The sequence below is a fragment of the Psittacula echo genome (genome assembly GCF_963264785.1).
Source record: "Psittacula echo genome assembly, chromosome: 23".
NCBI classification, from domain to species: domain Eukaryota; kingdom Metazoa; phylum Chordata; class Aves; order Psittaciformes; family Psittacidae; genus Psittacula; species Psittacula echo.
The window spans coordinates 842612-859331 of NC_137748.1; the positions used below are offsets into that span (position 1 = coordinate 842612).

The window sequence follows — 16720 nt, forward strand, 5'->3', positions numbered from 1 at the left end:
TGATGCAGAGGTTCCTCTTGCCAGCCTGCACTGACACACAGCCACCAGAGTTCACAGAAGGCCAGAGCTAGAAACCAACCTCCAGGAAGCTCATCCCACTGGACTATCCATTCTCTTGGGACAGGCCCTTCCAGCACACCCCTTCTGTATCGCTGTGTCCTCAAACTAAACACACAAGGAACACACTCACCTTGAGCCCTGCAAACCAACACAGGAATGTTTTGTCACCAGTGCAAGGAAGCTGTCAGCCTGGACACACAGCTCTAACACCACTGCGCAGACACGGTGCTGATGACCAGTCCCAGTCCTCCCATTCAGACTGGGACAGACCTCCTCTGCCCCCAGCTCCACTGAGCACATGCACAGCTGGCCAGATGAGGTCTCTGTACCAGGAAGCTCACATCAAGTGACATTTGGCAGAAAGGAGGCGCAGAGATGCCTGTGAGCGAGACATACACACGCTTCATGGCAAGACCAACGCACCCAGGATCTAAGTCAAGCTTTGATCAGGTAAGAGATTAAATGTTTCCTGCAAAGGGCAGAATTTCACCACTCTGACCAAACGTGCACGTTCTGAGCCAGACATGTTCAAGGATCAGGGTAGAGGCTTGTTTAGAAGCTTTTTTTTTTTTAGCCATTTACAAGCACCTCAAGGAATTTCATTCTGCAGCAAGTGACCTGATGAAATCCATCTGAAATTACATCAGGCACTTCCAGGCAGACAGTCTGGGACAGGAGCTGATGGGGAGCCATAAAGTGAAATGCTGACAAGTGGCAGAAGGTCCTGCAACTGCAGCCCATGGCAAAGTCACACACACAGTATTCAAAGCCATGAATACAGGAGAGGTGATGAAACCCCTTGAAGTGTTGAAGGTTTAATACAGTCCTTCTTCCTATGAACTAGTATAACCTGTCCCTTAGACATCATCCTGCAATAACCTCCATCAGGCTCCGTCCTCCCCATGTGCCTCAGAGCATCCTCAGCCAGCAGAGCTGCAGTCACCTGGAGTAACACACACTGACCAGCCAAACAGGACAGACCCACCTGATCCACCTTCCCCGAACACAGACGGTGCAACCCCACAACCACTCTGCAGCAAGGCAAGAAGAGCACGGAGGGAAGGCACAGAGGATGGACAAACAGCAGTACCTGGCCTAGGAAGAGAGGGCAGGGCAGTACAGTGGGGAGGTTGAAAAGATGGGAATAATTAGCCCAACTGCAGCAATAATTCCTTTAGCTTAACAGAAGGTATCCCCTGGTGCTGCCTTTGCTTGGGTATTTAAAGACAAGACATTGAAATTAGGAGCCACAGCACATGTAATGACTGCTCTTACTGATGGGACAGCTTGGAAGGGAAAGGAGAAAATCAGTGGATCGATCTCTGAAGAGCATGAAGGGCTCATTAGACTTGCAAAGAAATTCCACTCAAGTCTCAAGGCACAGATACTCCAGCCTCCAGATTCCAGTGTAAACTGCATATGCTTCCACAGGCACTTTAAATAACAGCCTACTACCAGCAGATTTCAGTGTGAAACAAAGCTCTAACTCGCAGATGGAGGATACTCATCCTGCTGCAAGAAGAGATTCAGGTCCCTCAGAGCAGAACTGTGTCCACCTTAAAAGCCACACAAGGGGTTACCTAAAGGGCCACAATTCTCTGCTCTCTCCACCACATCTTGAGGTCATCTGCCAAGACAGCTTGGGATTGAGGGCTGGTTGTGTTGAAAAGCCAGGTGCAAGCAATGCTGCACCCAGCAGACACTCCAAGAAGGAGCAGTGATCCAAGACAAGGGCTGCAGCCTTGGCATGACCAAGGGTGCCCTGCAAGGATTTGGCAGGGCTGCCTGACACCAAACAGCCCACTGACCTCTACCCAGGATCACTCCCTCTAAATCTCTTTCTAGAGTTCAAGACGAGTGGGAACATCTCTGCACTGCTCTGCTGGCAATCCATGCACTAGGGCACTGCCTGCTTCATTGATGAGCACCCCACCAGCAAGGCCACGGCCTTGGGGTGAGCCCCAGACACCACACCAGCCCACCACTGGGGTCTAAACCCTATGGTTAAGCAACCAAAGCTCCTGAGAGAGAAAGCAGAGATTTAGAGCAGCAGCAGATGGGCAGAAAAACCTAGAAAGCCAGCCCAGCTCCAATGCAGCACTAGTGAGAGACCTGAGAGCTTCTGTCCTCCTCCCAAGACATCAGCTGGAGCTTCTCTGAACAGAGGCTACGAATAGCCAGGATGCTGAGTCTGGGGCTCTCCCTCCACTTAGCTATGGGGCAGGAACACACCATCCTGGATTTAACAGCCTCAGCTGTCCTAATACAGCCAGAGGCACCCATTCTGCTTGGCAAGAAAGGGCTCACAGTGCCTTTCACAGACCTTAGAGAAAGCCATACACCCAGAAAGCACAACACAGACCCTGTTGTCCAGGGACTGGTTGCTCTACCTGTATGCAGAACCACAATCCTCCTAAACCTGTGCCATGTGCCAAACACACTGTACACACTCAGCATCACCCAGATGAAGGGCCCATGAGTCTACCACAAGTCCAGGGCACTTCAGCACAAGCTTCCACCTCTCAGACCAGCTCCACACCTATGACCAGCTAGCACATAGCCTAGGAAGGAATAAGCCAACCCTACTAGCCCACTGACCTCCCCAGCCAGCAGGCTAAGCAAAGTGGAAGATACTGGGAGCTGAGTGGAAGCCAGCGCCCTGATTTTTTCTTGCCTAATTCATCAAGTGTCAGAGCACTGCTACAGCCAGATTAGCAGCACCCTTTCCAAAGACACAACCACAACCAAGTCTCATCAGCACGCTGGGCTGGCAGTAGTTCATTCTGCTCAAGACAAACCTAACAGCTTTCTTCCAGCTTTTGAATAACATTCCTATTGGGGAAAAAAGGGGAACGACCACCCTCAGTCACTGCTTCATGATCCCATTTGGCATGCTCTGCAAGCCAAAAGGGATTTGTGTGGAAATCTGGACATGGGCACACCCAGCACCTGCACCTCAAACAGCAGCACTCAGACACCCCAACAGGCAAAGCAGTTTCACTGGATGTGTCAGGATGGTTTGTTCCTCCTGTGCTGATGGACACAGGCTTTCAGAGGAAGCAGCAGACACCCCCTCTTAAAAGCATTTTGAACATGGCTTTCCCCATCCATTTCTAACAGCCCCACAATGCTGCAAAGCCCAACTTCCAAATGAGGATATAAATGTCATCAAAGAGCAATTTGCTCTGCTCCCTGCTATTATTACACAGTGAGAACTGTTCAGCAAATACACAAGGTGGTACCCAAACACTTAGACAATGCTGCAACTCAGATCCACAAGCATGCAATGAAGAACAGGGTTCTTTCAAACGAAGCAGGAGGAACATGAAAGGCAGAAGATGAGGACACCCACCTTACCAGAATGCTCCAAGTGTCCCTGGCTAGATCCACCAGGCTCAGTTTCAGCATGGAAAGAGCATTTCCCTCATTTTTATCCTATGAGGACTGCTCTCCCGGCCAGGGAACAAACTTCCCCATGGCTTTTGGGAAGGAAATGAGAACACTGCAGCATCCTTGCTCAGGACAGATAAATATGTTTACTGGGTCTTGCTGGAAGTGCAGTTTATTAAGCACAGAGGGAATGGGACAGTTTGAATGAAATGCCTTGGGAAGAAAGAGGCTGGAAGGTGAGGCAGAGATGCAGGGTGAGAAAGACTAAGTTAGAAGCCTGATCTGTAAATATTTAACATAGAACTTCAAAAGGACAAGTAATGAGCGAGGGAGAGACACAAACCCCATGCTATCGCACTTGCGACCCGCACCTTGTCACCTGAAGGGACCAGACCCACCTTCTCCCCATGGGAGCTCCCCACAGGGCACACAGAGGTCCTATTGCTTCGTCCTCATCTTGGCTAATCCCAGCTGATGAAGGATAAAGGTCCACATCTTATCTGTGATGCCACCTGCCCCTTCCAGAGCAGCAAACAGCCTTGCTCTCCCAGGCAGACACCACAACACCTTGATCTGTCTCACATTCACATCAGATGGGACCTTTGCAACAAGCTCACTGAACACTGCAGATCAGCAGCAAGCTGCTCCCGAGCAGGGCTGACCATATGGGCCTCTCTAGCTTCCATTTAAAGGCTTCAAATGGTAACAGCCATGCTCTGCACTTTCACTCATTAACACAAGCAGAGCTGGTTTAGTTCAGGTTTCTCAAGGATCAGCTCCTGGCTGTGCACGATGAAGACAAGACCCACACTAATGGCCCAATAACCTTTTAAACCACCAGAGCTCATCAGGTGCTTCATTTCAAGCTCTATATGTTCAAGACCCAACTGTCCTAATATCCTCTGATGCTGCAGTCAAGCCTTATGGAGGATGGAGATCCAAGTACCCAGCCTGTGGGACAAGCATTCAGTTTCCCTGGAACACAAGAGCTGGGTCTCAAACAACAACCCCCACATGCATTGTAATTCCAAAGCCCTGAACACAAGCCTTCATTGCCAAGAGCATTCAGCATCATGAGATACCTCTGCTAATACTGGGGGGTGCACAGGAAAGCATGCCACAGCCACACACCCCTTTGCAAACACCATTCCTCTATCTAGAGCATGAATGAGACAATGCAATACTTGCATCAGGTGTGAATTATCTGCCTGGAAACCTCTGTGCACTGCAGGTAAGTCAGCCAGCGCCTTGCCTTCCTCCTTACATTATACATTTTGGGATAAACCTAAGCATTTTGCATATCAAGAGAGAACAAAGTGACTGCCCCATGCCTGGCAGTGTTCAAGGCCAGGTCAGAGCAAGCTGCTCTAGTGGAAGGTGTCCCTGCCTGTGGCAAGGGGTGGAACTGGATGAGCTTTAAGGTCCTTTCCAAATCATTCCATGATTCTATCTGGGTTTGGCTATTTCTCATTTATAGAGAGAATGAGATTTTCATTTTCCTTCCCTCAGGCTTAGCCTGTAAATGCCCAATTGAGACCTCTTGTGACTGAGCACCTTGAGAAAACAGGCAAAAAACCTGACCTGCGGAAGGAAAGCCATTATATCCTCCAAATGTGAGGTATTGGCAGCAAAGGTAAAACCCCTTCAGCAGCTGTAAGAGGGCAGCCATTGCTCAACACACCAGATTAATGCTTCTCAGTAGTGAATTCTGCTCCACTCATTCAGACACACGCTCGACATGTGCCCAGATCCACACGGATAAAGGCAAGGCAGCTCAGGAACACACCAAGAGCTGGAGTGACAGCTTAGCTCATCTCAGCAGCTCCTTCCAGCCACACCATTTCTAAGCAAGACCAGCCCCTCGCTGCAAATGGAGCTGCACCTCGCGTGGTGGTACCACCAGCAAATGGAAGGAGAAACTCCCTTTAAAGTGATGGCAGCTTCCCTCTGCGAACGAACAGGACTGCATCTCTAGGGCTTAAACCAACCTTCCCTGAGCAAATCCTCCCCTGGGCAGACAGGGATGCAGGCAGCAATCTCCATCCCTCACCTGGAATGAGCTCTTCCTGCTCCTCACGGCTTTAACTGCTCCAAGGCAAGGGATGCCACACAGCGTGCCTGGAAACACCTGGTGAGAAAACTTCCCTTTCCACATGGTGAAGTTAGATTTAAAACAAAGAAGCACCCAGCACCTGAAGGGAATAAGGGCACAGCCCAAACGGGGCCAGCCCCATGGCCCACCTGGGGTGATTTTAGGACAAGAATGAACAGCAGCGTGGAAAGAGGCTGATGACAGGGACAAGAGGGGCAATTTCATCATGACACGGGGATGCTGGTGAGGTATAAGGCACATCCAGGACCTGCCAACACCTCCATTTACACCGGGTACCAGCACCCCAGCGCCAATCCCATGGGGCACCGGCATCTCCAACCCCATGGGGAAAGAAAGGGAAAGACCCCGGGGTTCAGCAGGGCAGGAGCCCACCGTTAACGTTAAATACCAGCACCCCTTGCCCTGCGGATGCACAAAGCAGGGCAACACCGGGGTGCCGTAACCTCCATAACGCTTCCACCCCCAAAATGTGGGGCAGGGCGTGGACAGCTCCCGTTTTTAAGCCACCTTTTCCTCATGATTTCTTACTATTGATTAATTGATCGCTGTTAATTACAACCGCCCCGCGCCCCCCCTCCCTGAGGGCGGCTGCAGAAGATGGCACCGCGCCGGGGCGGGAAGGCGCTGCCCGCCCTCCTGCCGCAGCCCCCCGCAGCCCCAGCCCCGGCCGCGCCCGCCGCAGGCACCGGGGCAGGAAAACGGCGAAAACGGGCGAGGAACGCGAAAAAACGCCCTCATCCCCCCATCCCGCCCTCCGCGCACCTGCAGCCGCGGCCGCGCTGCCGCAGGGGCCGCCCCTCGCTCTGCTGCAGCAGCACCACCGGTGACACGCCCCTTCGCGGCGGCTTTGGGGCTGAAATAGCCACGTTTGGGGCGGTTTAGTGCGGTTTTTACCCCTTTTCACCCACTTCACGCTCTGGGCGCGTGGACAGCGGGACGCACCGGGTGTCCGTGCCCGCAGCACCCGCACACCCCCTCCAGCTCCGTTCCTCCCTCCGCCCAGCCCGTACCTGCCGCGCAGGGGGAGTCCGCACCGGAGCCGGGCGGCGGGTGACAGCGGCGGCGGCGCGGGCGGGGCGGGGGCGCGCGCGAGCTCCCGAACCTTCGCCGAGCCGGCGCGGGAGCGCGCATGCGCCGCGCGCATCGTAAACCCCCCCCCCCTTCACCACCACCACCACTATCAAGGAGCGGGCTCCCCCGCGCATGCGCAGATGCGCGCCGCGCAGGGAGGGCGGGGCCGGGGCCGCCGCCACCGCCTTTTGTCTGCGGGGCAGAGGGGGCGAGCCGCCCGCCCGGTAGGGGGCGCTCGAGCGCTGCCCCCCCGCCCGCACCAACAGAGAGCCCCCTCATCCCTCAGCGCCATTTTGTGCCCGGTGCTGACGGGACGGGACCTGGATCAGGATTGGGACCGGGATCGGGATGGGGTGTCCCGAAGTCCCGCAGCGCACACCACCGGTCACAGCCCAGGAGTGACGGGAAGCACGGCCCCTCCCGGTTAGCCCCACATCCCTCGCTGATTCAAGGTTGGGTTCACTGCAGCCCTCAGTATCCAAATGGATGAACACCGATGCTAACGGCATCCCCTCAGTATCCAGAGGGATGAGCACACAGATGCTAACGGCATCCCTTCACCTGGTAAGCTCCACACCACAAAGGGAAGGCAGCCTTGTGCACAGCTCCACTCCGTTATCTGCACAGGTTCCATGGAGGAGCAGCCGCCCATGGGATGATGTGTTACCACCTTATGGCACCCTGCATCCAGCACTGGGGTTCCTCAGCACCCTATGCAGCACCCGCAGCACTGGGGCTGAAGAAGCTCCCAGGAGAGCCCTCTCTCCATGGCCTGCTTTACCTGGAGATGCTCTGGAGCAGCTCAGGAGCCGTATGGACACAGTGGACATCCCTCAATGGAATCACCGCTCTGTGTTCCAGGGCCGCTGTCACCAGGAATCTGATTTAGTGGAGAAACCACAGGAGGGATCTTGTGTCAGGCAAATCAAGGGTAAATGTCCAGTCCAAGAACAGGCTCCAGGCAGAGGCTCCAAAGAGGAGGAAAGCTCAACAGAGACACAGATGTGAAACCTGCAGCACCAGGGGCTTTTAAAGCAGACTGGGTAAGGAATGGTCCATCTGGGTCTATGGAAAGTCAAAGCCCTTCTTTTCCTACACTATTAATAAGTACAAAGTACAATCAGATGATGGGAACAAATCTGGATTTGTGGACATGCAACACTATGAGATACGGGGGTTCAGGTCAATAGAAACAGGTGAAGCACCTAAAACCCATTATGGAACTGGCTAAAAGTAGCCACTATAAATCAGATCATCAGCAGACCCATCTCTCAAATAGCACTGCTGTTGGTATTGTAAAACAGGTCCTACAGTGCTCCAAAGGGATCCAGCCTTGTGAGACAACACAGAGCAAGCTGAATTTGAACTTTGATTGCAAGTGGCTTGAGTCCAGGTCTGGAACAGCAGCTCTTCCTGCAGACAGTACAGATACACCAGGAGCACAAGACTAGCTGTGAATCAGCTGAGCATCCTCTAGCAGGACGTGGGTTGGTTGGTTGAGAAGCTCCCCATGAGGGTTGGAAGTGGCTGAGCTTTAAGGTCCCTTCGAACCCAACCCATTCCACGGTTCTATGATTCCATGACCACAGCACTGCCCATGCACATCAGCAGGGATCCTCACAGCCTCCAGGGCTATGGTCACAGCATCGAGCACCTCCCTGTCCTGACCCAGAGCACAGCCACAGAAGCCTGGTAATGAACTGCAGGGAGTATCACAAACAGCCTTGTGTAGGAAAGGCACAATGCATTTGCTCAAGGCACAGCATCTCGCTGTTCAGTCCCGCCTGTATTCACAGGACTGGAAGCACATGGATATTCCTGGTAAACAAGAGATAATCAAATCTACACAGAGCTTCTCCCACACCCTGCAGGGCCAGAGCACAGGCTGGATGTCCCTGGGTGAGGTGCCCTCCCTCCCCACATCCCAACACACACCCTTGGGCTCGCTGCAGAGCCATCCCTCGTGCAGAGCCCCACTGTGCAGTACCACATCTCATGTTCCGCAGCCCACACCTCGCACCGGAGGGAGGCAGGATGCTGCTGCAGCAATCCCACGTGTTCCGGGAACCCCAAGGCCCTGGGTGCAGCAAAGTGCTCCAAGTCAAGTGGAAGGAGCTCACTCCCAGCAATCACCACATCTCACCCTGGCCAAGAGGAGCTGCAGAGGAGCTCTCCACAGGCACCTGCACACACAGCTGAGGTACACTTTAATTACTGCACAGCGCTGTCCCGGCTGCTCCACATTCATAGGGTGGCTGTGGTTATACAGCAAAAAGGATCTGGGAATCTATCCCACCAGTAACTCTTTCTTCCCCTCATTCCTTTTGCTGCTGGGTGTTTCTACATCAGATTATAAAGGAAGCCTTTAGGGAGGAAAGAGTTAAGCCATACCCATTCCTTCACCCCCAAGACAAGGCTCCTTTCCTCGCAGGTCAGTTCTGAAGCTGTTTCACAACTGCATCAGGGTTTCCCCTGGAGGGTGGTTGCTGCAGAAGGTGGGACACGGTTTCTGAGGGCTCACCTGCAGAGCTGGGTTAGAGTTTGGGTTACACTGGCTTTAAGCCTGATGTCCCCAGGGCCTCATCTGCCCACAAGCTGCTTCATTTCAGTCATTTAATTCAGATTAAGGATGGCTTTTGCAAAACCATCATGATCCTTGCTGAAATAAACACTCAGATTCTGCACTAGCGTAATTCCATTAGAGTTCTGCTCGGATCCCTCTTGCAGCTCACCTAAACCCAAGGAAATGGGCTAACGGATGGCTTTTCCAAGGGTTTCCAGCAAGAAGAGCTTTCTGAATCAACTCAAGAGCCATGAGAGACCACAGCGTGACCCCTTCCTACCTTGGGAGGCCCCAGGCAGGCACAGCCCCAGCCCTGCCTCCCAGCACACAGCTCTAATGCGGACATGGCACGGACCCAGGGGAGCTCGCCCTGCTTGGAAGCCTCTGTGCAGATCACAAGGGCATTACACAAGTGCTTTTCCCAGCCTGTGTTACAGGACAAGGGGCATTGCCTGCACTGATTCCAGACCTTCCCCAGGCTCCAGAGGGGATTAGAGCTCATCCGGCTCCTTCCCACTGTGGAAACCAAACACAGGTATTTACACCTCGCACGCAGCTCCGTGCAGCTGCAGTGCATGCACAATTCACTGTCACGGGCAGCTGGAGCAGGTTACACCCCTCCAGCACACACTGAGGCTGGCGGGACTGTGCCAACGTCAATCACAGACAGGAACCCGGCGGCGCTGGGCACGCAGCACCGGCCGTGACTCAGCACAAGGAGCCAGTCCTGCTTCTGCACAGTGGGAAAGCAGAGTCCCCACCTTCCCTGCTTGTGCAGAGCCCTGAAACCCAGGCTGAGGCACTCACACCTTACACAGACCAAGGGGAAAGAGAGTGTTCCTTCTCCTTTCCCTTGAGCAGCAGAGCACGACACCCTCAGGTAGAAGATACAAGACCCAATACCCCTAAGGTTAATTAATCTTTATTCCGTGTCTAAATTACCCACTACAAAAGAGGCTTTCCAGCTTGTTTAAACCCCATCAGAGGCAGAGCTGACTCATAAGGGAGTTCGGGATGCATTCACTTACATGACCCTGTGGGAATGACGGAGTTCCTGGCCTCACATCCCAAAGTCAAGACTCCCTTGGACCTCGTGTCATGGAAGGGCAGCATGGAGAGTTCAGAATCACTCTGTGCTCACACAGCCACCCCACAGCTCCTCTCCATGCACACAGAGCCACAGCCTCCAGCAGCACTTGTGGGGCTGAAGCCTGATCACTGTCCCGTTCACTGAAGGCAAGGGACCGCTTCCACTGGAGCAGCTTGCTCCAAGCCCCTGTGTCCAACCTGGCCTTGAACACTGCCAGGGATGGGGCAGCCACAGCTTCTCTGGGCACCCTGTGCCGGCGCCTGCTCTCGAAGCCTTCCCTGTTGTTGCCACAGGATGGCACTCACAGGGGCGCTCGGAGGGACCGCACCAGCCCAGTCTTCAGTCCTCAGATACGGCCAAGAGCACCCATGGAGGCTTCAGAGGGGCTTTGGGAGCCATCTGCTGTTGTTAATGCACATTACAGAGCGGCAGCAGCCCATTCTGAGGGGTACGCCTCTGATTTTAAGGGGAACAATGCGGTTTGAACTGTGTCCTTCTTCTCAGACCAGAGCAGGGAACAGCGTGAGAACCCTCTTCCCCATCCAGCCGCTCCCAAGTGTTGGGGCTGGAAACGCACAAACCAACCTGGAACCCTTGAAATAAGAGATGTCCAGGTAAACCCAGCCAAAACCACGCCTGATGGGGGAGTTTTCCCCTCCTTAGCCCCCATTCCCCCTCCCGCTGCCAGCCTCGCACAGTGCCCGGCCTCCTCTGCCTGTCTGGGGCTGCAGCCCGGAGCCCGCCTCACCCCTTGCCCCTCGGAGGGGACACCAGGCAATGGGGGAGCGTGCAAAGCGCGCCCCCGCGCCCGCGCCATGGGTGTGCAAAGCGCGCCCCCGAACGTCCGCCGGCCCGGCAGGGGGCGCAGTGGTGGGTGGGTGGCGCTGGTGGTGCGAGCGCGCGTGCGCGGGACGGAAGTGTCGCGCGCGTGTGTCGGGAGCCCATGGGGATCCTTAAAGGAGCCGCCGCTCCCGGTGCCGCTCCCTGTGCCGGTGGAGGGAAGCGCCCCACGGGGCTGGAATGAGCAGGTGGGGCATGATCCCCCTCCTCTGTGTTTCCCGATGCCCCCCCCCCCCAAACCCCGGGGAAATCCCTTCGTTTCCTGTACGCGCGGCCGCTGCCTCAGTTTCCCCGGTACCGGAGGTCGAGCGGCCGCGGGGCCAGAGCGGGCGGACGGACCGGGGTGGGGGTTCCGGTCTCGCTGGCCCCGATCGCGCTGGCGGCTGCACCGTGCGGGGTGGGGGGGGACTGGCGGGTCCCGTCCCGCATGGGGGGGTGCGGGTGCGAATGCTGAGTCCCCTCCCGGTTGCTCCCGTTCTCGTCCCAGCAGCGGTTTGCTTTATCCCCCTTTCCCCGTATCGAGCCCCGCGGCCCGCCCACAGCGGGAGTGGTGCGTGCCCCGGCTGGAGCAGGGAGCAGCTCCCGTCGGGATGGGGCCGGTGCACCCGGAGATAACGAGCGTTTGGCTCTGCTGGAGCCGGGTCGTCCCTCTGTATGTGTCGGGATGAGCGTGAGGAGCCGCCATCCCGGTGCAGTGCGGAACCATGCGGGCCCCGGCTCCCGCTGCGGTTGGCTCCGGGACAGAGCCGTCCCTGCTCCCAGCCTGGGGCACCGGACTGCGGGATTTGTGCCTGCGCCGACCTTGCCAAGTGCTGAGTCAGGAGGGGAAGGTGCTTTTGGGTGGTTTGGGCTGCATTCCCCTGGCTTTCAACCACCACCGCGCATTCCCGAAGCTTGGAAGCGCCGTGGCCCCATCTCAGCGTGCGGAGCAGCGCACTCGAGGTGCAATAGCCCCAGATCCCCCCTGACCCGCGGGGGGGTCGCAGTCTTGCCAAGCCTTGCAGGAGGGGCACACGGCAGGTTCTGGATGTGTGCACCCGTTGTGGGGTGCTTGTCACAAGCTTGCACCCCCTTTCCGAAGGGATCCCCGCGGTGTCCCCATGGCTGAGGGCTCGGGGCGGGGAGTGTTGCGGTGTGGTTGGGCTTTGCACTTTGTCCCTGCGCTCCCCTGCTCGCGGAGAGGGGACAGCGCTCCCCTCCAAGGACACGCGGGCTGGCCCCTGCCGTCCCCACCTCCAGCGGGGCTGGGCCGGCCGCCAGCGCCGGGCCCGGGGGTGTTATCGGGGCTGGTCCAGCCCCAGGCGCCGTCCCTGTCCCCCCCCTTCGGGGCAGCACCGATTACAGGAGGGGCCGCGCCTGCCCTGTGCCGGGCCGATAGCGGGGCCGGAGGTGGGACGCCTGCAGCGCAGCGGGAATGCCTGGGGGGCTCCTTGGGATCCATCGCTCATCCCTGGGCACCCTCGAGCATCCCCCCTTGTCCCTGCTGTGTGTTGCAGGGCGCTGCCATGGCTGAGCGGACGTCGCCGAGCACCGGCGGGAGCATCACACCTCTGCAGCAGATGTTGGCCTCGGGGACGGGCGCCATCCTCACCTCGCTCTTCGGTGGGTACCACGGGCACTGGGGGGGCACCGGGGCCGTGCCGTGGGGCTAAAGGATGGTGTTGTTTCAGTGACGCCGCTGGACGTGGTGAAGATCCGGCTGCAGGCTCAGAGGACCCCCTTCTCCAAAGGTAACCGTGCTTGGGGCTGGGGGGGGTCTCTAGACCCCATCCCAGGCAGCCCATGTGGATGTGCTGGTTGGCAGAGCCAGTGGCTGGGATTCCTCAGCTCCAGAGCACACGTTAGCCTGGGCCCCTTGTCCTCACAGGCTCTGGGGGCCCCACTGGGGGAGCTGGGCTGGTGCTTGGCTCTGTCCTTCCCCCTCACAGCCCCATTGCAATGCTGAGGGTGTCAATGCTGTGCCTCTGTGCTGCTCCCCACAGTTTCCATGGGGCAGGAGAGACCCCGTGGACTCTGTCCCCTTCCCTATGGGGTCAGGGGGCTGGGGCTGTTCCCAAGGGGCTGCTTCGGTGACAATAGGGACTGCTTGGGTTGTGGCTGTGAGGGCATCCAGCCCTGTCACCCATAGAGACCTCCCCACACTGCCTGGCTTGGTGCTGTGCCCCAGCCCAGGAGGGTAGCACGTCCCCTGTGTCATGTCTCAGCGTGTCCCTGTTGTGTGTTTCAGCATGTCCACCACAGTCTGTGCCCTGGGGTGCTCAGCAGACCACATGTGAGTACGCCATGGGGCAGCTCCTGCCACCAGCAGCTTTGCTTTCCCAAGCCTTGATCCTGCTTGGCTTCCCTGCTGGTGGTGGCTTGGGCTCCTCCGGCCGAGGGGACAGCCCTCTGCAGTGTGGGGCAGCACCACAGCTGCTTCTGCAGCCCCACTTTGGGGCTGGTCCCTGCCTGGGGGTCTGCTGTGCACCAGGCCTGGCTGCCTGCGGTCCTGGCTCATCACTGTCCTGTCACAACTGATTCTGCCACATCCCTGTCCCTTTGGTGGGTCTGGATCTGTGGTCAGACCCTTGCTGGAGATTTATCCCTCTTCTGGCCTTGCTCTGGGGCTGGTCCCCACCAGTCTCAAACATCACAGAATCAACCAGGTTGGAAAGGACCCTTAAGATGATCAAATCCAACCATTCCCCAGCGCTGCCAAGGCCACCCCTAACCCATGGCACTGAGGCCTCGTCTCCACGGGGTGTGAACCCTTGCAGGGACGGTGCCTGCAGCCCTGCCCTGGGCAGCCTGTTCCAATGCCTGAGCACCCTTTGGGGCAGGAATTGTTCCTCAGCTCCATCTAAACCTGCCCTGGTGCAGCTTGAGGCCGGTTCCTCTTGTCCCATCCCTTGTTCCTTGGGAGCAGAGGCTGATCCCCACCTCTCTCCATCCTGCTTTCAGGACTGAGGGTTTGGCTCTTCCCTGGAGGAGGCGATGGTTTTGGGGGTTGAATGGGCTGTGCACAGGGCAGAGGGGAAGGGGTCTCCCATCTAATAGCGATGCTGTTGCCTCCCAGGGAAGTGTTTCCTCTACTGCAACGGGCTCATGGACCATCTGTACGTCTGCCAGAACGGCAACGGCTGCACCGCCTGGTACAAGGCCCCCACACGCTTCACTGGGACACTGGTAGGGCTGCAGCACACAAGGGTGGGATGAGGGCTCTCTGTTCTTGAGGGGGTGTTTCCTATCTAATCCTTCTCCCCGGTGATCCCCCCAGGATGCCTTTGTGAAGATCACACGCTACGAGGGCATCAGGTCCCTGTGGAGCGGCTTGCCCCCCACCCTGTGAGTGTGCCTGGGGGGGACCCTGGGTGCTAGTGCCTGCCTGGGCACCCCCCTGAGCCCCCTGCCAGTGCCCTCACACCCCCCCCTCCTCGCCAGGGTCATGGCTGTGCCTGCCACCGTCATCTATTTCACCACGTATGACCAGCTCCGGGACTACCTGCAGGCTCGCACAGGAAGCCGGGGGCACCACATCCCCTTGCTGGCCGGGGCCTTTGCCAGGCGTGAGTACCCACCATGCCCACCCCATATTCTCCCTCTCCTGTGGGTCTCTTGGAGCCCACGCTCAGCGCTTGGCTCTCCCAGCACGATGCTCTGGGAGCCATGGAAGTGGCTGGAGCTGGTAATGGATACCGCCTCCATTGCAGTGGGTGCTGTGACGGTCATCAGCCCCCTGGAGCTCATCCGCACCAAAATGCAGTCGCGGCAGCTCAGCTACCGGGAACTGCGGGTCTGCATCCAGTCAGCGGTGGCTCAGGATGGGTGGTTGTCCCTCTGGAGGGGCTGGGGACCCACTGTGCTGCGGGATGTCCCCTTCTCAGGTACGGCACTGGGGGCGGGCTGTGTGGTGGCACTTGGGTTGGGTTGGAAGGGAAGGACCTTAAAGCTCATCCAGCTCCAACCCCTTCCACGGGCAGGGACCCCTTCCACTGGAGCAGCTTGCTCCAAGCCCCTGTGTCCAACCTGGCCTTGAACACTGCCAGGGATGGGGCAGCCACAGCTTGAGGTGGGGGGCTCAAGCATGGCCCAGAGCACCCCTGCACGTGAGGAAGGCAGAGGTTGGGGTGTCTGTGGTGCCTCATCTTAGCGCTGGTGTTTCTCCTCTCCCAGCTCTGTACTGGTTTAACTATGAGCTGGTGAGAGACTGGCTCTGCAGGAAGGCCCGGCTGGATGAGGCCACGTTCATGATCAGCTTCACATCTGGGGCCATCTCCGGAACGGTGAGTTTGGAGGCCTCTGCATGAGAGACCAAGAGAGACCATGGCCTCTGCACTGCACTGGGCCTCCATGGGGAACAAAGGAAGGGGTTGGTGATGCAGGAGCAGAGCCCATGGGTGATTGCTGTCCCCGCAGGTGGCCGCGGTGCTGACACTGCCCTTTGATGTGGTGAAGACCCAGCGGCAGATCGAGCTGGGGCACAACGAGGTGCACCCAGGTAAGGAGCGGGGCTGTGGGCAACCAGCACCCCTGGTGCATATGGGACAGCCCCAGACCCTCTCCCGCTCCCCTCACCCCACAGTCACAGCCTCCAAACCTTCCTCCACGTGGCTCCTCATGCAGCGCATCCACGCCGAGTCTGGCACCCGGGGGCTGTTTGCAGGTAAGGACATGGCCCCAGGCTGGGGTTTACTGGTGCCAGCGGGGGGCTGATGGGGTTTACTGGTGCCCTGGTGTCACCGGGGGGCTGTTGGTGTTGTCCCCGCAGGTTTCCTGCCCCGTGTCATCAAGGTGGCCCCCGCCTGCGCCATCATGATCAGCACCTATGAGTTTGGCAAGACTTTCTTCCAGAAGCTAAATCAGGAGCGGCGGCTGCGCGGGCTCTGAGTGGGGCCAGTGATCCACGGGGATGCTCCAGCTCTGCTCCGGTGTCCCAGGAGCAGCAACAGCAGCAGCTCTGCAAAGCCCAAGTGCCTTCGTGCTGCTCCCCACCTCCTGCTGCCCATGCACGGGGACAGACCCGGACTTGCTCCCCATCCCCAGTGCACTGAGGGACACCTGTGCCTGCTGCTGTGACACTGGGCGAATGTGGAGCCCCCCGAGCTCATCCCTGAGCCTGGATGGGTGCTGCTGGATCATGGATTCATGGATGCTCAGGCGAGGACGAGGTGCAGGGCAGGAGAAGGAAACTAGGGCTCTGTTGAGGACCAAACCCTCAGCGTTTCCCTGCCTGCCCGGGCCCCTCCAGCCCCTTGCTGTCGGTAACGCACAGCCCTGCGTGGTGTGGGGACACGCTCTGGACCTCTCCTCCCCCTTGGGGTGTCCCTGTCCCCTGCCAGCCCCTGGGCTCGGAGCCGGTGTGGGGACAGACCTCGCTGCTGCTCTCAGGGGCCAGTGGGTGTTGTGCGCCCATCCCCTGTCACCTTACCCCGAGGTTCTGCCCCCGCTCATCCTGGGGCTCCAGGGAGGGATTTACCTTATTTTCTTAAATAAAAGACCGTCATCCTTGTTCCTTGGCACAGGGATTTCTCTTCCTGTGCTCGGCCTGGGGAAGGTACCCCTAGAGGTGACAGCCATGTCCCTGTGCCATGGCCACCGTCATCCTCTGCCATCC

General features: G+C 57.7%; 2 protein-coding genes across 7 annotated transcripts in view; one reads left to right on the forward strand and one right to left on the reverse strand.

Moving 5' to 3' along the window:
- MAPT (microtubule associated protein tau) overlaps nucleotides 1-10273 on the reverse strand; it is a 48702-nt gene extending 38429 nt beyond the window's left edge. For 2 of the 4 annotated variants that reach the window (XM_080633210.1, XM_080633213.1), the window contains exons 1-2: nucleotides 10226-10273; nucleotides 7416-7514 (exon numbers count right to left, since the gene is read on the reverse strand). The gene's annotated coding sequence lies outside the window, so the exon portion shown is untranslated. Of the gene's footprint in view, nucleotides 1-5500; nucleotides 5579-6573; nucleotides 6614-7415; nucleotides 7515-10225 lie in introns of those variants that run through there. The other 2 variants (XM_080633211.1, XM_080633212.1) reach the window with 1 other exon arrangement.
- A 719-nt stretch (nucleotides 10274-10992) lies between these two features.
- SLC25A39 (solute carrier family 25 member 39) lies at nucleotides 10993-16615 on the forward strand. 3 transcript variants are annotated; one of them, XM_080633214.1, is made up of 12 exons: nucleotides 10993-11315; nucleotides 12624-12729; nucleotides 12798-12857; nucleotides 13355-13399; nucleotides 14183-14292; nucleotides 14384-14451; nucleotides 14548-14672; nucleotides 14817-14990; nucleotides 15280-15389; nucleotides 15523-15604; nucleotides 15689-15769; nucleotides 15875-16615. In XM_080633214.1, the coding sequence occupies exons 1-12, from the start codon at nucleotides 11103-11105 to the stop codon at nucleotides 15991-15993; spliced, it is 1293 nt and encodes a 430-aa protein (XP_080489340.1). In that variant the 5' UTR covers nucleotides 10993-11102; the 3' UTR covers nucleotides 15994-16615. The 3 variants fall into 3 exon arrangements, with proteins under 3 accessions (XP_080489340.1, XP_080489341.1, XP_080489342.1); XM_080633216.1 differs by lacking the exon at nucleotides 10993-11315 and adding an exon at nucleotides 11375-11957; XM_080633215.1 differs by lacking the exon at nucleotides 13355-13399.
- The last annotated feature ends 105 nt before the right edge of the window (nucleotides 16616-16720 follow it).

What these genes read in the sequence shown, in the direction of transcription:
- SLC25A39 (XM_080633214.1), top strand. Translation starts at nt 11,103, where the DNA reads ATGGGTGTGCAAAGCGCGCCCCCGAACGTCCGCCGGCCCGGCAGGGGG. An exon ending in CACGGGGCTGGAATGAGCAG is followed by an intron (nt 11,316 to 12,623) that starts GTGGGGCATGAT and finishes TGTGTGTTGCAG; the next exon opens with GGCGCTGCCATGGCTGAGCG. An exon ending in CATCCTCACCTCGCTCTTCG is followed by an intron (nt 12,730 to 12,797) that starts GTGGGTACCACG and finishes GTGTTGTTTCAG; the next exon opens with TGACGCCGCTGGACGTGGTG.